At 38.1% G+C, this 21,294-nt stretch overlaps 1 protein-coding gene and 1 pseudogene across 4 annotated transcripts in view; one reads left to right on the top strand and one right to left on the bottom strand.

The window, feature by feature from the left end:
* The window catches only part of JAK2 (Janus kinase 2), a 158,410-nt gene that overhangs the window by 106,188 nt on the left and 30,928 nt on the right, over positions 1–21,294 (top strand). For all 4 annotated transcript variants that reach the window (XM_011937329.1, XM_011937330.1, XM_011937328.1 and 1 more), the window contains 4 exons: positions 606–742; positions 8,453–8,642; positions 9,228–9,352; positions 9,521–9,693. In XM_011937329.1, the coding sequence (XP_011792719.1) occupies positions 606–742; positions 8,453–8,642; positions 9,228–9,352; positions 9,521–9,693 (625 nt within the window). The remainder of the gene's footprint in view (positions 1–605; positions 743–8,452; positions 8,643–9,227; positions 9,353–9,520; positions 9,694–21,294) is intronic.
* LOC105508485 lies at positions 3,811–5,894 on the bottom strand (annotated as a pseudogene).

Raw genomic sequence — 21,294 nt, 5'->3', positions numbered from 1 at the left:
TCTTATGTTCATATGGCTTTTCATGCTTTATACATATTCTAATCTCCTTGAGTGAGATTTCCTTTTTGAAAAAAAGACAAAGTTTCTCTTTCAGTAACCTAATTTTAGTTTTCCATTTAATGAGTTGTAAATTATAGTTTTTTTTTTTTTTGCTTAAATTGACTTTAAAAAAAAATTCTTTTTAACATTTCTCATATTTTATAATTGATTGATTTTCTAAACATGAGCTGTATTTGTTTTGGTTTGTTCTCTCGTTTTTCAAAATACTGAGCTGAAATGCATGTGTTTGACCTATAGGTGCTTTCTACTCTAGTACTACTCACCTTTCTCACAATAAATATCAGTATATTACCTTACTTTATGAATATGAAAACTACTTATTTTGGAAAACAAATATTTATCCTTTGCAAAGTCTCTCTCGAAAGCCTTTCAGATTATGGGTAATGATTAAAGGCTCCCATTAATATAATCTAAATTATTTGAGTTTCCCTGTATCATTTAGTATTTGTAACTCATGATTATTTTGGTCAACTTGAATGTATATCAGTTTAGTCCAGAGAATGTTATTTGCTAACTTAAGGTGGTAACATTCTTTATTTCTCCAGATTATGAACTATTAACAGAAAATGACATGTTACCAAATATGAGGATAGGTGCCCTAGGGTTTTCTGGTGCCTTTGAAGACAGGGATCCTACACAGTTTGAAGAGAGACATTTGAAATTTCTACAGCAACTCGGCAAGGTAAATTGTCAGAAGTTTTTCAAATAGAGTATAATCATTTCATTTAGGAAAAACTTAGAGTGTTTCTAAAGTTCACTTTCTACAACATTTTAAGGAGTGCTTGTAAAAAAAAAAGGTTTGGTTGTCAGATGTTGGAGAAATGCTGTGTTAAATAAACAATTATCTTTACTGAATGAAGGGGGCCAGCTCCTCCACACCTGTGAGTAATTCTCATCAGGTGGGATGAGAGACTGAGAAAAGAAATAAGAGACAAAGTATAGAGAAAGAAAAGTGGGCCCGGGGGACCAGCACTCAGCATATGGAGGACCCACACCGGCACCGGTCTCTGAGTTTCCTCAGTATTTATTAATTACTATTTTCACTATCTCAGCAAGAGGAATGTGGCAGGAGAGCAGGGTGATAGTGGGGAGAAAGTCAGCAAGAAAACATGTGAGCAAAGGAATCTGTGTCACAAGTAAGTTCAAGGGAAGGTACTATGCCTGGATGTGCACGTAGGCCAGATTTATGCTTCTCTCCACCCAAACATCTCAGTGGAGTAAATAATAATAAAGCAGTATTGCTGCCAACATGTCTCGCCTCCCGCCACAGGGCGGTTTTTCTCCTATCTCAGAATTGAACAAATGTACAATTGGGTTTTATACATTCAGTTCCCAGGGGCAGGCAGGAGACAGTGGCCTTCCTCTGTCTCAACTGCAAGAGGCCTTCCTCTTTTACTAATCCTCCTCAGCACAGACCCTTCAGGGGTGTCGGGCTGGGGAATGGTCAGGTCTTTCCCATCCCATGAGGCCATATTTCAGACTGTCACATGGGGAGAAACCTTGGACAATACCCGGCTTTCCAGGGCAGAGGTCCCTGCGGCTTTCCGCAGTGCATTGTGCCCCTGGTTTATCGAGACTGGAGAATGGTGATGACTTTTACCAAGCATGCTGCCTGTAAACATTTTGTTAACAGGGCACATCCTGCACAGCCCTAGTCTTAAACCTTGATTCCATACAACACATGTTTTTGTGAGCTTAAGGTTGGGGCAAAGTTACAGATTAACAGCATCTCAGGGCAAAGCAATTGTTCAGGGTACGGGTCAAAATGGAGTTTCTTATATGTTTCTTTTCTACATAGACAGTAACACTCTGATCTCTCTTTCTTTTCCCTACAACTGAAGAACTTTTCAGAGGCTTTAACATGTAATGTGCATGGAACATTTTCAAGAGGATGATGAATTAGGCAGTATTACTCAAATTGACTTGACCAAGAGACTGTTTCTTGGTAGCAGGAGTTCATTATAAGTGATTCAGTGAAATAGAGAAAGGAATACATAAGCTTTTCTACCTGCCTTTCTGCCTTTAGTCATCTCAGGGAGAATTAATCTTATTGCTTAGGGTCTAAGATTTTGACTGTGCCATATTCACTAGCAGAGGCTCTGTCTATTAAAAGGTCATACAGTCATGTATAACCTACATATTATAAGTAAGACACCAGGGAATGCTCGGTTCTTAGTAGGTCCAACCATAGCAGTAAGCTGTCTCTTTTTCACATAAGCTTGCTAGGATAAGGTTCTCACTAGTAAGTACCATATTAATGTTGTCTGTTATTATCAGCTATTCCTAAATTCATATTTTCCTGACATATCTCCAGATGTCACTGATTTTCCTCTTTTCTGGGAACATACAGCATTTATTGTTTCTTCTATACAACTTAATTACATAGTCTTTTGTTGTTTATTAGATCTTGGTTTTTGTTTGCGTGCCTTTTTTTTTCTTGACTTAAAAAAAGTTCCTTTAGATCCCAACAGATTACTAGGCACACAATTTTGTCATATATTGTCAAAACAATGGAATACATACTGGTATTTAAGAAGTAGACATAACAAAGCATACATCAAAAGATCACTAATTTAGATTAACAAAAGGGAAACAGCAGACTAAATTATAAAGTTATCTTTTCAAGTAATTTTTTGTAGTTATGAAAGTGATATAGATACTGCTTATAGAGAAATTGGAAGATATTACGATGAAGATACATTCCATTTGTTGTAGTCTCTGAACAACTACACAATTTCTTTCAATAGTGAAACCATTCTATATATACAATTCTATACTTGCTATTTTTCATATATCAAGATTTTCCCATTAATATTCTTTTGAGACATAATTTTAAAAGTGAATATACCATAATTTAGTTACAACATTCCCCATTATTGTAATTTTGAGTTAATTTTCTTTTGCTTTTTAACATTTTTCTGTGAGCTTAAAATTCTTTTAAACATAAGTAAATTGAAGAGACTCTAAGGAAGGCATTTTCAAAATATATGTACAATGAAATATATTTCTTAGTAATTTAGTTTGTAGGAAATGAAAGGAAAATGGTGTAATCATTAGTTAGTCATAGATATTTTAATGTGATATTTCCTATCTGCATTTAACACCATAATTTTACTTTCACTTTGTTTGTTTGAAGTAATTGATGTGTTCCATGGTTTGTCTAGCTATTTGTACTGCCTTATTTAAGCCATTCCTACAAAAATGATTGCATGTCACCTTTTCATTTTATAAAAATTAGCTACTGTATCCCTTTAAGTTATCCTTTTCAATTAGTGGTATGGTGAAAATATTCCAAAGAGGGATGTATATTTAAAGTTATTTTCATATTTTTTAAGCCAAGAGAAATAATGGTATATATTTTTTATTTTTTAAAAAAATTTTCATACTGTTTGTAAAAGGAGCCAAGAAACTATTGTGAAATCTTTTCTTTTGCTACTTGAAATCTGGAGTGTTTTTGCTTTCTTCCTTTATCCTCATACTTACATTCTTTTTTTTTAAATTTTAACATGGATTATTTATTTGTGTAATAGCCTTACATGTGGATATTAACAGTGTAAACAGTACCACATATAACCGTCAAGATACCTCAATTAGAATTGATAGGACTAGAATGACAGATTCAGATGGTTTAATTACATTTTAAAGGTTTTCTGAAAAAACTTTTGCAATAAAAAAATAAATTGCCCATCAATAAGTTTGATACCTTTTAAAATGATTTTTGGTTATCTGCAGATGAAGCAAACAAAGTGTATTCTCCAGATTTTTTAGGCACAGTCTGGTGAGATAGCTGCCAGAAAGAACAGAAAGAGTTGTCATTTATCTCTTGTGAGGACAATTTCTGAAAGTCGAATGAGGGTATCTCTTTCTGGGGATGGTCGAAGTTTACTGATCTCTCTTATTGCTTCATGGCAGTACTGCTGGGCGAGGTAGGTTGTTTGTTGCACACCATCACTCTGTAATACATACTGTGGAGCTCTGTCTGTATCTCCCGGCAAACTGAACCATCTCATGATCATAATAGCATTCATTTCTGGGAACTGCTGACAGGCAGACCCGACAGGACCAGTGGCTAACCCGAGATTCACATCAGCTGATGTTGGTTTACCCATGTTAGAACATGAGGTGAAGTCCAGTACATCATCTATTAGCTGAAAAGCTATTCCTACATTTTTTTCCATACTGATAGGGGATCTCATGTACCACTGGGTCTGGGCATCCTAATCAGAGACTGCTTTACAACTGTTGGCTATCAGGCTTGCAGTCATCTTGAAGGTCTTTTCAAGGTAGTGTGCAAATCTTTCATTCTCATTTTCTTTTGACCTGAGCTGAAGAAATTCACCACACACCAAATCTTCAATAACTTAGGTTAAAACAGATATAACAGTTGTATTTCCAATTTGTGCCAGAGCTATAGATACTACAGAAAGAATTAAATCTCCAGCAAGAACAGCCTTCTTTTCACCTCAGATCTTACTGTGTGTTTTTCTCTTGGAGAACTTGCATCATCAATAACATCATCATGAACCAGACTAGCAGTGTGGATCATTTCTGCAATTAAGGCTGTGGGGCGCTGGCTAGCTAGCACATGTTGGAAGTTATTATGATGACTCTTACATGCTTCGGCCATTAGCACCACAATAATTGGTCGAAAGGCTTTTCCTTTTACATCAGAGTAGTACTCAGACATTTCCTTAAGTTCTGTTGTTGATATGGGCAGTTCCTTTTTTTTTTTTTGAGACAGAGTCTCGCTCTGTAGCCCAGGCTGGAGTGGCGCCATCTCGGCTCACTGCAAGCTCCGCCTGTTGGGTTCACGTCATTCTCCTGCCTCAGCCTCCCGAGTAGCTGGGACTACAGGCGCCTGCCACCACGCCCCGCTAATTTTTTGTATTTTTAGTAGAGATGGGCTTTCACCGTGTTAGCCAGGATAGTCTCGATCTCCTGACCTCCTGATCCGCCCGTCTTGGCCTCCCAAAGTGCTGGAATTACAGGGGTGAGCCACCGGGCGCGGTGTCAGACCTTTCAAGTCTCCTCAACCCAGTTTGAAAAGATTGGTATTTCTCACCACTGTGTGTTTTACTGTACGGGGTTGTGTGATGAAACCGTGATATACTATATACATTTGGACAGGCCGGTGTTAAATGCTTCACAAGATTAAAATAGGACAAGTCAAGTCCCTTCCGCCTGTGAGCGTGCACTAGGCATCGACAGCGGCGGCCCCGCCAGGCTCGGGGAGCCGGGCCCAGGTCTCTGCGCCGCTAGCCCCGGGAACAGCCCCGTGCTGCCACGCCACCAGCGCCAGGCCATGGTCTGAAAGTCGTGGCAAGATGGCGGCTCCGCCTCTGGCCTACCATCCTCCTCCCGGGACCTGGAGCCTGAAACCTCTTATGTTCTTTATATCCTTTACCTTCTCAGTTCACTCCTAGCTGTTTTGAAATCCTCTTTATTCCTTTTTCCTCCATGGTGCAGATCTGGGATTCAGAAATCAGGATCTTAGTGTGACTACTTTGCAATTATCAGCATCACTCTTAATCTTCTCTGAATATGATTTTTATTTTCCTCTCTTCCCATCATTAGCTAATATCTTGGCCCACATTCCTTAGATACTTTCAGTACTCATTGTTTTCTCGTCACCTTACTTCCTGCCATTATTTTGGATGCCCTTCCAATACTTAAAAAAAATAATTCCTTGGCTTCTCTACCCCAAACTTATGATTACATTAAATGAGTTCATTTTGAATTCTATAATCCCCTGTAATAACCTTACTTAGGAAATTTCCTACCCTGAAATCTCCCTGTCTGACTATAACTTTATAGCCTTTGGCTTTTTTCAACATAAATGCCTTATTTTTGATATCTTTGGTATTGCTAGTGTCTTTCACACTTTCTTCTTATTGGAACGTAAATTGGTGACCCTTTCTAGAGAGCTTCTCATAGAGCAGTTTGTATCAAGGGCCTTTAAATGTCCGTATCTTTTAAACTACTTTCACTGGTATCTACAATTATATTACCCCCCCTTCCCTTGATTATCTGCTTCACTTTTCCTAGTACGGGAACAATACAACTTAGCATTTTTAAAATTGTGCTTCCATCCCTCAAACACTGTAAGAAAAAAATCAAATATAAATCTTGATTGTTCTCATTGAAAACTGATTTCCAACATTGGTTAGGCACTTAAGACTCTTACTGGTTGTCTTAATCTGTTTTCATGCTGCTAATAAAGACATACCCGAGACTGGGTAATTTATAAAGGAAAGCGGTCTAATTGACTCACAGTTACCCATGGCTGGGGAGGCCTCAGGAAACTTACAATCATGGCAGAAGGCACCTCTTCACAGGGCAGCAGGAGAGAGAATGAGTGCCAGCAGGGGAAATGCCAGATGCTTACAAACCGTCAGATCTCATGAGAACTCACTCACTATCAGGAGAGCAGCATGGAGGAAACCACCCCCATTATTCAGTTGCCTGCCACGGGGTCCCTCCAATGACATGTGGGGATTATGGGGTTTTCAATTCAAAATGAGATTTTGGTGACGATACTGCCAAACCATATCACTGGTAGTTCTTTTACTCTCCCTTACTTGATTTCTTTTCTGGTCCTATCTCAAACCCTTCTGGTTTTCTATCTTAAATCTTTCTTTTCACTGTATTTTTCTTCATCTCCTTCTTCCATAAGAAAAATAGAGGCATTCCAAGTTAAAAGTGAGACTGATTTTTGCCTATCAAAGTGACAAAGATTTAGAAAAAGTATAATGACCATTGTTGGCAGGGATGTGATGAAATACACATTTTCCCACTGCTTATTGGAACGTCAAATGGTAACCACTGCCAGAGAGCTTCTAATGCAGTGTGTTAGTTCAAGGCCCTTTGAAATGTTCTTATCTTTTGAACAGCTATTTAAGTATCCTTAATAGAGATGTACACAAATATTTATTTATAAGAATATTATTGCAATGACATGACTGTATTTAAAAAATTTTCTTAGTGTACATTTATGTTTACAATGTTAAAAATTAGTGCATTCATGTGACAATATACAATAATTAAAAATCATTAATTTCAAGGAATATATAGTGGCACTGGAAAATAAATTTTTGAACACATTGTTAAGGAGAGGGAAAGAAGATAAAACTTATTTCCTACTTTTGTTTTCTAAAATATGTTTTGGAATAATTTCTCACAACAGCCTCATGAGATAGACATTTTATTATTCTCTACTTTAAGGAAGAAAAGCCTCATTTTAGGGAGATGTGAATTGTCTGTGGTCACAGAGAGAGCAAGTTGTGGATCAATATTCTAGTTCCAATCTGACTTGAGAATCCTGGGTCTATCCACCTTGTTGTGTGGCCTTCTAAACTGTATAATTATAGATTTAACTCTGAGCCTACATGGTCTAGGTTTTTTTAAAAATTGACTTCAAGTATATAAGTGAAAATATAGTCACTTAGAATCTTGTAACTCAAGAACTACATTGTTTTATCCGTAAGAATGCAATAATATCCAAAATACACTAATTTGATTAATATCAAAAACCTGTAATTTATTTAAATGTTATAGCAACTTACCAATTCTATGTAGTTGATGAGTCTTAGGTAAAAAGAGTGGATTTCTTTAAAGACATCTTCAAAAAAATATGTAGAGTCATCCCATAGGCTAAAAGTTTCTTACTTCTTAATTTGTTTGGGCTGCTATAACAAAATACCATAGACTGGGTAGCTTAAACATCAGACATTTATTTCTCTCAATTCTAGGGCCTGGAAAGTCTGAGTTCAAAGTTCTGGCAGGGGTTGGTTTCTGGTGAGGTTTCTTCTTGGCTTGGGAGAGATTGCTCTAATGTCTCTTCCTCTTATAAGGGCACTAGCCTTGTCACATGAGGGTTCCACCCTTATAACCTAATTTAACTTTTATCACCTCCTCACAAGGTGCTATCTCCAAATACAGTCATAATGGGGTTAAGGCTTATTATATACATTTTGGGTGGGGGTCACAGACATTTAGCCCATAACAGACACATTCCATCCAGATCACTGACAGTGATATCAAAAGGTATTTTGTAAAAAAGGAAAATTCTTCCTGGAAGTTAGTGACAAGAGTTTAGGAATTCCTCAGCATGTCCCTTGGCTTATCTTGATAATTAATGCTCATCATTTATTTAAATGCTTTTTTGCAGTAATTTATATTTCAGCCTGTAATTCCTTTTGAAGAAATTAAATTTATAGGTTTACTACACACCTGTTGAGATAGTATTTCCTTTTCTTGTTCTAAGAGTTCCTTAATATAAGCTTAAAGATATGTCTGCTAATTCCAGCTACTAGAATTTTCTATATAATTATAATTTATTTGTAATTTGCCTTGAAAACTTGATATTTCCATCCTAATGTGATGTGTCATTTAGGGTAATTTTGGGAGTGTGGAGATGTGCCGGTATGACCCTCTACAGGACAACACTGGGGAGGTGGTGGCTGTAAAAAAGCTTCAGCATAGTACTGAAGAGCACCTGAGAGACTTTGAAAGGGAAATTGAAATCCTGAAATCCCTACAGCATGACAACATTGTAAAGTACAAGGGAGTGTGCTACAGTGCTGGTAAGCTACCCATTGAAATCTATTTGAAATTCAAGATATGTCTTTGGCATCCTGTGTAATAGAAACGTACAGTGTCTAACAATCTGGACTTATGCCAATGCCCAGAGGGACAGGCATTCTATAATGACTAGAGATTGTGTTTGGTGATCATAGACTATAACTATAGGAATTATTTGGCTAGTTGTTTAAACATTCTTTTCACCTCTTGCTTAAGTTTACCAAGAGAGCATCATTTGTAGAGAAATGGTTTTTGCTTACATTTTCTATAAAAATATTTTTGAATTTTATGTTTTTTGTTTTATATAAAGGAAGTTTTTTCATCAGTTTATTTTGGTTTGCCTAATAGAAAACTGAAATGCAAGTAGTTTCAAAGCTTTTATTCAAAATTTATTTTTGTTTTTATTTATTCAAGTTTTTGATTCAAAAAGACTATGTTCTTAACAACTATATCACCTTTAATGTATAATAAAGTTTTGTCATCTTAGATTTTATATATGTTTAAGTCATTTATGTATGATAGTTTTCTAATATTTAATCAGTACAATATGGCAGAGTAAAATATTGTTTCCACCTTTATGTTAAAAGGTCGGCGTAATCTAAAATTAATTATGGAATATTTACCATATGGAAGTTTACGAGACTATCTTCAAAAACATAAAGAACGGATAGATCACAAAAAACTTCTGCAGTACACATCTCAGATATGCAAGGTACCTAATATCCTGATTATTTGCTGTAGATGAAGCAACTATATTGAAGTAAATGTTAGGAAATCATCTAGACTTTTTCATAGATAATAAAGGGAATATATAGGGTTAAGACCATTTAAATTGTTTATGTTTATAAAACTAGCTGAAAGAAACATGTTTTATCCATAGGGTATGGAGTATCTTGGTACAAAAAGGTATATCCACAGGGATCTGGCAACAAGAAATATATTGGTGGAGAATGAGAACAGAGTTAAAATTGGAGATTTTGGGTTAACCAAAGTCTTGCCACAAGACAAAGAATACTATAAAGTAAAAGAACCTGGTGAAAGTCCCATATTCTGGTAAGTATTTCAGTATGATAAATGAAATTTTACAGCACAGACTTCAAACTTTATTGTTGTTATGTAATAGTTTGCCATTTCTATATTTACAGTAACAGTGAACATTTAGGTCTTTTAAGTCTTACGTTTAACCTTTTTGTTTTAGGTCTTATAGTCATGGTTATAGTCCACATGGGAATAATGGCATGTGCTTTATTTTTATTAAGTGTTTTCTTGTTTATAGGGATTGTAGGTTTTTCTTCAAAACTGTCTCCTATTTATGGAGGCTTAGGGCTAATTATTAGTGGTGCTGTGGGTTGTGGTATTATGTTGAATTTTGGTGGTGCTTTCATGGGGTTAATAGTCTTTTTGATTTACCTGGGTGGTATAATGGTTGTTTTTGGTTATAATCTGGTGATAGCTATTGAGGAGTATTCTGAAACATGAGGGTCAAGTACTGATATTTGAGAGGCTTTATTATTAGGATTATTAATAGAGTTGATGTTGGTTTGGTGAATAGTTGAATATGATGCGGTGGTGATCAGAGTTGATTTTAATAGTGTAGGGAGCTGATTAATTTTTGAGGGGGAGGGGTTGATTCATGAGGATTTTGTAGGTGCGGCTGCCTTTGTATAGTTATGGGTGTTCGTTAGTGGTGGTTGCTGATTGATCATTGTTTGTTAGTATTTTTGTTGCAATTGAAATTACTCAGGGTAATAGATTAGATAATTAATAGTAGAGATTAGGCCTTTTTGGGCAGATACAGTAACAGAGGCTGAAGTTTGGGTTCGTGAAATGGTTTTTGGTATAGACTTTTCTAGTCAAACTGGGTCTAGAAATGAAGCTAGGTTTTGGCTTCTGAAGGTTGAATGGTGAATTGTAGCTGAATAAAAACCTAGTATATTGGAGAAGTTAAATGTCTATAATGGGTACTTTAAGGTTATTAGTTATGAAGTTAAGCTCCATTGCTAGTAAGAGACCTAGGGTGGTTACACCTAGGGCTGTGAGCTTTAGGTGGAGTGGTATATCTGTTTGGGGGATGAAGTAGGGATAATACTGTTAGTGATGAGGAATCTGGTGAAGATACGGCTGATTGCTAGGTGCTTAATTGAGTTAATTAGGGGATTATTATCAACAATCAGAGTTGTAAAACAAGGTTATCCTATTAGAGCACCTAAGGTTATAAAGTAAGCACAAGTAAATACATAAAAACGTTAGGTCAACGTGTAGCTCCTGAGGTGGCAAGAAATGGGCTACATTTTCTACCCCAGAAAATTTCACGACAACGTTTATGAAATCTAAGAGCTCAAGGAGGATTTAGCAGTAAACCAAGAGTAGAGTGCTTGGTTAAATAAGGTCATATAGCACGCACACATCACCTGTCACCCTCCTCAAATATCATTCTAGAAATATTTAAATTCTCTACGCATGAATAGAGGAGATAAGTCATAATATGGTAAGTGTACTGGAAAGTGCGCTTGGACAAACCAAAAGTCTTGCTTAACCTAAAGCATCCAGCTTATACCTGGAAGATTTCATCACAACCTGATCACTTTGAGCCAAGCCTAGCCCCCCTAAAAATATTATTAAACCATCCTAAACCATTAACCTTGGACAAAAGTATAGGCAATAGAAATTCTTATCTTGGCACAATAGATACAGTACCGTAAGGAAAAGATGAAAGAACTGAGCCAAGCATTAAAAAGCAAAGACAAGCCCTTATACCTTCTGCATAAAGTATTAAGTAGAAATAACTTTACACAGAGAACCATAACCAAGTCCCCCGAAACCAAACAAGCTACACAAGAATGGCTGAAAGAGCCACGTACTCACTTATGTGGCAAAATAGTGGGAAGATTCATTAGTAGCAGTGCTAAGCCTACCAAGCCTGGCGATAGCTGGTTGTCCAGATAGAATCTTAGTTCAACTTTAAATTTACCCACAGAATTACTTAATCTCCCTGTAAGTTTAACTGTTCATCTAAAGAGGGACAGCTCTTTAGATCCTAGGAATCAACCTTCCTACAGAGAGTACAAAATAGTATCTCCATAGTTGGCCCAAAAGCAGCCAACAATTAAGAAAGCATTCAAACTCAACATCCGTTATTTAATAGAAGCAATAATGTTAATATAAATAACATGAAAATATTCTCCACTGCATAAGCTTACATCAGACCGGAATAACCCACTGACAGTTAACAGCCAAATATTTTACAATAGGCACCCTATTATTTATACTGCTAATCCCACACAGGCATGCTCTAAGGAAAGATTGCAATAAGTAAAAGGAACTCAGCAAATCTTACCTTGCCTGTTTACCAAAAACACCACCTCTAGCATTACCAGTATTAGAGGCACTGCCTGCCCAGTGACATATGTTTAACGGTACCTTGACCTTGCAAAGGTAGCATAATCACTTGTTCCCTAAATAGGGACTTACCAAATGGCCACATGAGGGTTCAGCTATCTCTTACTTTTAATCAGTGAAATTGACCTATCGGTGAAGAGGCAGTTACAAACAAATAAGACGAGAAGACCCCATGGAGCTTTAATTAATTAATGCAAATAAAAACTCAAAAAGCCTACAGGCCTTAACCTACTATCTCTGCATTAAAAGTTTTGGTTGGGGTGACCTCATAGCATATTCAACCTCCGAACAACCTAAACTAAGACCGTACTAGTCTAAGCGAGTTAATACACATTGATCTAATAATTTGATCAACAGCACAAATTACCCTAGGGATAACAGTGCAATCCTATTCTATCATATCAGTAATAGGGTTTACGACCTCGATGTTGGATCAGGACATCCTAATGGTGCAGCAGCTATCAAGGGTTCGTTTGTTCAACGATTAAAGTCCTACGTGATCTGAGTTCAGACCGGAGCAATCCAGGTCGGTTTCTATCTATTCTATATTTCTCCCTGTACGAAAGGACAAGAGAAATAGGGCCAACTTCATAAAGTGCCCTCCCCCCACAAATGATGCTATCTCAATCTAGGAAATCACCACATACCCCACCCAAGAACAGGGTTTCTTAAGATGGCAAAGCCTGGCAATAGCATAAAACGTAAAACTTTACAATCAGAGGTTCAACTCCTCTTCTTAACAATATGCCTATAATTAACCTTCTCCTATTTATTATTCCCACTCTAATCGCTATAGTATTCCTCTCACTTACTGAATGAAAAATCTTAGGCTATATACAGTTATGCAAAGGACCTAATACTGTAGGCCCCTATGGACTGCTTCTACCATTTGCTGATCCAGTAAAACTTTTCACTGAAGAACCCCTACAACCCTCAACGTTTTCTATTACGCTTTATATCATTGCCCCAACCCTGGCCCTTTCTATCGCCCTCCTCTTCTGGACTCCCCTACCTATACCCGATCCCCTAATTAATTTTAATATAGGCCTCCTATTTATTCTAGCCACATCAAGCCTAGCCGTCTATTCCATTCTATGATCAGGATGAGCATCCAATTCAAATTATATACTAATTGGCACATTACAGTGTGGCCCAGACAATTTCATATGAAGTCACCCTAGCCATTATCCTGCTATCAGTACTACTACTAAGTGACTCATTCAACTTATATGCACTCATCACAACACAAGAATTACTCTGACTGCTCCTACCATCATGACCCTTAGCCATAATATGATTTATTTCCACACGAGCAAAAACTAACCGAACCCCTTTTGATTTGACAGAGAGAGAATTAGAACTAGTTTCAGGCTTCAATGTTGAATATGGTGCAAGTCCATTTGCCTTCTTCTTTATAGCAGAATATATGAATATTATCGTAATAAATGCCCTACTACTATTTTTCTAGGAGCACTACACACTATGTATTCACCAGAACTAGATACCATAAATTTCATTACCAAGACCCTCCTTTTAACTGCCCAGTTTTTATGAATCTGAACAGCATACCTCCAATTCCACTACAAGCAACTCGTATACCTTTTATGAAAAAATTTCCAACCACTTACATTAGCATTCTGCATATGATATGTCTCAATGCCTGTCCTAATTTCCAGCATTCCACCCCAAACATAGGAAATAAGTCTGACAAAAGGATTACTTTGATAGAGTGAACAATAGAGGTTAAAATCCTCTTATTTCTAGAACTATAGGAATTGAACCCATCCCTGAGACTCCAAAATTCTCCGTGCTACATATTAAACCATATCGTAAAGTAAGTTCAGCTAAATAAGCTATCGGGCCCATACCCCTGAAAATGTTGGTTATACCCTTCTCGTACTAATTAATCCATTAGCTCAACTTATTATCTCCCTTACTGTTTTCACAGGAACCCTTATCACAATGCTAGGTTCCCAATGATTTCTTACCTGAGCAGGCCTAGGAATAAATATACTAGTTCTTACCCCAATCTTGATTAAAAAAATAAATCTCCGCTCTACAGAAGGAGCCACCAAATATTTTCTTACACAAGCAACTGCATCTATAATTCTCATTATTGGTATCCATTTCAATAACCTGTCCTCCAGGCAATGGACAATAATAAACACTATTAATCAGTTTTCATCCTTAATAATAACAGCCCTAGTAATAAAACTAGGAAAAGCCCTCTTTCACTTCTGAGTCCCAGAAATAACCCAAGGAACTTCTCTAATGTCTGGCACACTTCTCCTCACATGACAAAAACTAGCCCCTATCTTGATTATATTTCAAATGTTCCCATCAATAAACACGACCAGTCTCCTATCTATTACAATCCTATCCATTATAGTAAGTGGTTGAGGAGGAGTTAATCAAACACAATTCCGCAAAATCTTAGCCTACTCCTCAAGTACTCATATAAGTTGAATGACCCCAGTACTAACTTATAATCCAAACATTACCATTATAAATCTGATTTATTTACCTTATTTTAACAGTTACCACATTTCTAGCTCTTAGCCTAAGTATAAGCACTACAACCCTGTCACTATCTCACACTTGAAACAAATTAACATGATTAACACCTATAGTTTCACTAATTCTACTATCCCTAGGAGGTTTACCTCCATTAACAGGATTTCTGCCTAAATGAGTCATCATTCAAGAATTTTCGAAAAACAATAGTCTTATTACCCCAACCATTATAGCTATCATAACACGACTCAACTTGTACTTTTATATACGCCTAATTTACTCCATCTCAGTGACAGTATTCCCCACATCTAGTAATACGAAAATAAAATGACAATTCAGAAACACAAAACCCATATTACTCCTCCCTCCACTTATTTCTTCTACCTTCCTCTTACCCATCTCTCCACTGATTCTAGTTATAACTTAGAAATTTAGGTTAAATAAGACCAGGGACCTTCAAAGCCCTTAGTAAGTGAATTATACTTAATTTCTGTAACAAACCCAAGGATCACAAAACTCTATTCTGCATCAGTTGAACGCAAATCAACCACTTTAATTAAGCTAAGCCCTTGCTAGATTGGTGGAATTCAAACCTACAAAAATTTAGTTAACAGCTAAATACCCTAATCAACTAGCTTCAATCTACTTCTCCCTCCAAGTGGGGGGAGGGTGGTAGGTGGGAGAAGCCCCGGGAGGATTGAAGCTGCTCTTTTGAATTTGCAATTCAACATAAAAAATTATCTCAAGGCTGGTAAAAAGAGGTCTTGACCTCTGTCTTTAGATTTACAGTCTAATGCTTACTCAGCCATTTTACCCTTTTTTCCACTTATGTTCATCAATTGTTGATTGTTTTCAACCAACCACAAAGATACCTGAACACTATACCTGCTATTCGGTGCATGAGCAGGGATAGTGGGTACCACCTTAAGCCTTCTAATTCGAGCAGAATTAGGTCAACCAGGAACTCTGCTAGGAGATGACCAGATCTATAATGTTATTGTTACTGCCCACGCATTCATCATAATCTTCTTTATGGTCATGCCAATTATAATTGGGGGTTTGGGCAACTGACTAGTCCCTCTGATAATTGGTGCCCCTGATATGCATTTCCACGGATAAATAATATGAGCTTCTGACTTCTCCCCCACTCTTTCCTACTCCTATTGCATCCTCAATAGTAGAAGCCGGCACTGGAACCAGCTGAACAGTTTATCCCCCTTTAGCAGGAAACCTAACACATGCAAGATCCTTTGTGGATCTTACCATCTTCTCACTTCACTTGGCAGGTATTCCATTTTAGGAGCCATTAACTTTATTACTACAATTATTAACATAAAGCCCCAGCCATATCCCAATATCAAACACCCCTTTTCGTCTGACCAGTCCTCATTACAGCAGTACTTCTACTCGTTTCTCTCCCAGTCCTAGCTGCTGGCATTACTATACTATTAACTGACCGTAACCTCAACACTACTTTTTGGCCCTGATGGTGGGGGTGATCCTATCTTATATCAACATTTATTCTGATTCTTTAGTCACCCTGAAGTTTATATACTTATTCTATCAGTATTTGGGATGATCTCCCATATCGTGATGTATTACTCCAGAAAAAAGGAGCCATTTGGGTATATGGGCATAGTATGAGCCATAATATCTATTGGCTTCTTAGGGTTTATCGTATGAGCATACCATATATTTACAGTAGGAACAGACGTAGACACATGAGCATACTTCACCTCTGCTACCATAATTATTGCTATCCCTACTGGTGTCAAGGTCTTTAGCTGATTAGCTACACTGCACAGCAGTAGCATCAAATGATCTCCTGCAATGTTCTGAGCCCTAGGATTCATCTTCCTTTTCACAGTAGGAGGTCTCACCGGCATTGTACTAGTTAATTCATCACTAGATATTATTTTACATGATATATACTATGTTGTAGCTCATTTCCACTACATCCTATCAACAGGAGCGGTGTTCGCCTTCATAGGAGGCTTTAACCACTGGTTCCCCCTATTCTCAGGTTATATGCTTAATCAGACCTACACTAAAATTCACTTCACCATTATATTCATAGGTGTTAATTTAACCTTTTTCCCACAGCACTTCCTTGGCCTATCCAGTATGCCTCAACATTATTCCGATCATCCTGATGCATACACCGCATGAAATATTATCTCATCCTTAGGCTCATTTATCTCATTAACAGCAGTTATGCTAACAATTTTTTTAATCTGAGAAGCCTTTGTTTCTGAGAAGCCTTTGTTATAGTTGAAAAACTATAACAACTGAACAACCATCTACTAATTTAGAGTGACTTTATGGCTGTCCACCACCTTACCACACATTCGAAGAGCCAACCTACATTAAATCCTTAAATGAAAAAGGAAGGAACTGAACCTCCAGAAACTGGTTTCAAGCCAATCAATAACCTCTATGACTTTCTCGATAAGATATTAGTAAACTCATTACATAACTTTGTCAAAGTTAAGTTACAGGCTAAATCCTATATGTCTTAATGGCTCATCCAGTTCAATTAGGCCTTCAAGATGCTACATCCCCTATCATAGAAGAACCACTCACTTTCCATGACCATGTTCTTATAATTATTTTCCTAATTAGTTCCCTGGTTCTATACATTATTTCCCTATACAACAAAATTAACTCATATGAGCACCACAGATGCCCAAGAAATCGAGACTGTCAGAACTATTTTACCTGCCATTGTCTTAATTTTAAGCCCTTCCATCCCTATGTATTCTATATAAAACAGATGAAGTTAATAATCCTTCTCTTACCGTCAAAGCCATTGGTCATCAATGATATTGGAGCTATGAATATGTAGACTATGAAGAATTAAGCTTCAATTCTTTTTATTTCTTTTTTTGAAATGGACTCTTGCTCTGTCACCCAGGCTGGAGTGCAGTGGTGCGATCTCGGCTCACTGCAAGCTCTGCCTCCCGGGTTCACGCCATTCTCCTGCCTCAGCCTCCTGAGTAGCTGGGACTACAGGCACCCACCACCACGCCTGGCTAATTTTTTTGTATTTTTAGTAGAGACGGGATTTCACCGTGTTAGCCAGGATGGTCTCCATCTCCTGACCTCGTGATCCGACTGCCTCGGCCTCCCAAAGTGCTGGGATTACAGGCGTGAGCCACCACACCCAGCCTAAGCTTCAGTTCTTATATAACCCCAACACCAGACTTAAAGCCAGGAGAACTTCGAGGAGTCAAAGTTGATAACCGAACAATTCTTCCAGTAGAAATACCCATCCATATGTTAATACTGTCTGAAGACATCCTGCACTCATGAACTATCCCCTCATTAGGCCTCAAAACAGATGCAGTCCCCAGATGCTTAAATCAAACTACCTTAACCACTACATGACCAGGTCTTTACTATGGACAGTGCTCAGAAATTTGTGAATCTAACCAGTTTTATACTTATTGTCATAGAACTAATCCCCTTAAAATATTTCAAAACCTGATCCATATCCACATTATAATATCACTGTAAAGCTATTCAATATTAACCTTTTAAGTTAAAGATTGAGGGGGTCTACACCTCTCTGCAGTGAATGCCTCAACTAGATACTTCCACATGATCCATTATTATCCTGTCAATAATCATAACTTTATTCTCCATTATTCAGTTAAAATTAAATTTCACTTATATTATCCCTACACCAAAAATAATCAAAACAAAAACACAAGGCTCCCTGAGAATTAAAATGAACGAAATCTATTCACCTCTTTTGCTACCCCTACAATTCTAGGCCTATCCGCAGTAGTATTAATCATTCTATTTCCCACTATTTCCAACCTCCAGTCATCAAATTAGTAACCGATTATTTTCTATTCAACAATGATTAATCCAACCTGCACTAAAACAGATAATAGTTACCCATAACATTAAAGGATGAACGTGATCCCTTATAATAATATCCCTAATTATCTTCACTGCCTCAATGAACCTCCTGGGCTTCTACCCCATTCATTTACACCAACTATCCAATTATCAATAAACCTAGGTTTAGCAATCCCCTTGTGAGCAGGCACAGTAATTACAGGCTTCCGCTTTAAAATGAAAACCTCCGTGGCTCACTTTTTACCACAAGGCACACCTATGCCACTTATCACTATATTAGTAATCATTGAAACCATTAGCCTATTTATTCAACCTGATAGCATTAGCTGTGTGATTAATAGCCAACATTACAGCCGGTCATCTAGTAACACATTTAATTGCAGGAGCCACACTAGTACTGTTAACTATTAGTTTTCTCACAGCTTCAGTTGCTTTCATTATTCTAATCCTACTGACTATTCTCGAATTCGCCGTAGACCTTATTTAGGCTGATGTCTTCACACTATGCTTGCCATATGGTCAAAGCCAGCCCCTGACCACTAACAGAAGCTCTCCCAGCTCTACTAATAACATCTGGCCTGGCCATGTGATTTCATTTTAATTCTACTACTCTTTTAACCTTAGGCTTATTAATCAACACACTAACTGTATACCAATGATGATGTAATATTATCCGAGAAAGTAAATTTCAAGGCCACCATACAACAGTTGTCCAAAAAGGCCTCCAATTTGGAATAATTCTGTTTATTATCTCAGAAGTATTCTTCTTTGCTGGTTTCTTCTGGGCATTCTATCACTCTGGTCTAGCCCTAATGCCAGAATTAGGAGGACCGTGATCCCCAGCAGGCATTTTTCCCCTCAACCCCTTAGAAGTACCCCTCTTGAATACATCTGTATTACTTGCATCAGGAGTTTCAGTTACTTGGGCTCATCACAGCCTGATAGAAGGTAATCGAAAGCAAATAATTCTAGCACTATCCATCACAATTACCTTAGGTATTTACTTCACCCTCCTACAAATCTCAGAATACTTTGAGGCCGCTTTTACTATCTCTGATGAGATCTACGGCTCAACAATCTTTTTAGCCACAGGCTTTCATGGATTTCATGCTATTACTGGATCAACATTTCTCACTATCTGCTTCCTCTGCCAATTAAAATATCACTTTACGAGATGGCTGAGGAAGAGCTCCAGTCTGCAGCTCCCAGCATGATCGATACAGAAGACGGTGATTTCTACATTTCCAATTGAGGTACCTGGTTCATCTCATTGGGATTGGTTGGACAGTGGGTGCAGCCCATGGAGGGCGAGCTGAAGCAGGGCAGGACATCACCTCATCCGGGAAGCATAAGGGGTTGGGGGATTTCCCTTTCCTAGCCAAGAGAAGCCATGACAGACTATACCTGGAAAATCGGGACACTCTCGCCCAAACACTGTGCTTTTCCAACTGTCTTAGCAAACGGGACACCAGGAGATTATATCCCATGCCTGGCTTGGCAGGTCCTATGCTGATGGAGCCTTGCTCACTGCTAGCGCAGCAGTCTGAGATTGACCCTTGAGGCAGCAGTCTGGCAGGGGGAGGGGCGTCTGCCATTGCTGAGGCTTGAGTAGGTAAGCAAAGCGGCCAGGGAAGCTTGAACTGGGTGGAGCCTACCACAGCTCTGCAAGGCCTGCTGCCTTTGTAGACCCCACCTCTGGGGACAGGGCATAGCTGAAAAAAAGGCAGCAGAAACTTCTGCAGACTTAAACGTCCCTGTCTGACAGCTCTGAAGAGAGCAGTGGTTCTCCCAGCATGGTGTTTGCACTCTTGAGAATGGACAGACTGCCTCCTAAAGTGGGTCCCTGATGCTTGTATAGCCTAACTGGGAGATACTTCCTGGTAGGGGCTGACTGACACCTCACACAGGTGGGTGCCTCTCTGGGATGAAGCTTTCCAAGGAAGGATCAGCCAGCAATATTGGCTGTTCTGCAATATTTGCTGTTCTGCAGCTTCCACTGCTGTTACCCAGGCAAACAGGATCTGGAGTGGACCTCCAGCAAACTCCAACAGACCTGCAGCTGAGGGACCTGACTATTAGAAGGAAAACTAACAGACAGAAAGGAATAGCATCAACATCAACAAAAAGGACATCCACACCAAAACCCCATCTGTAGGTTACCAGCACCAAAGACCAAAAGTAGATAAAACCACAAAGATAGGGAAAAGCCAGACCAGAAAAGCTGAAAATTCTAAAAACCAGAGGGTCTTTTCTCCTCCAGAGGATCACAGCTCCTTGCCAGCAACAGAACAAAGCTGGACAGGGAATGACTTTGACGAGCTGACAAAAGTAGGCTTCAGAAGGTCGATAATAACAAACTTCTCCAAGCTAAAGGAGGATGTTCGAACCCATCGCAAGGAAGCTAAAAACCTTGAAAAATGATTAGATGAAGGGTTAACTAGAATAAACAGTGTAGAGAAGACCTTAAATGACCTGATGGAGCTGAAAACCATGGCACGAGAACTACGTGACACATGCACAAACTTCAATAGCCGACTTGATCAAGTGGAAGAAAGGGTATCCGTGATTGAAGATCAAATTAATGAAATAAAGTGAGAGGAGAAGTTTAGAGAAAAAAAGAGTATAAAGAAATGAACAAAGCCTACAAGAAATAATGGACTATGTGAAAAGACCAAATCTACATTTGACTGGTGTGCCTGAAAGTGACGGGGAGAATGGAACCAAGTTGGAAAACACTCTTCAGGATATTATCCAGGAGAACTTCCCCAACCTAGCAAGACAGGCCAATATTCAAATTCAGGAAATACAGAGAACACCACAAAGATACTCCTCGAGAAGAGCAACCCCAAGACACATAATTGTCAGATTCACCAA

The sequence above is a fragment of the Colobus angolensis genome, unplaced genomic scaffold, assembly GCF_000951035.1.
Source record: "Colobus angolensis palliatus isolate OR3802 unplaced genomic scaffold, Cang.pa_1.0 Scaffold162, whole genome shotgun sequence".
NCBI lineage: Eukaryota > Metazoa > Chordata > Mammalia > Primates > Cercopithecidae > Colobus > Colobus angolensis.
This window is presented reverse-complemented; position numbering and strand designations above follow the sequence as displayed.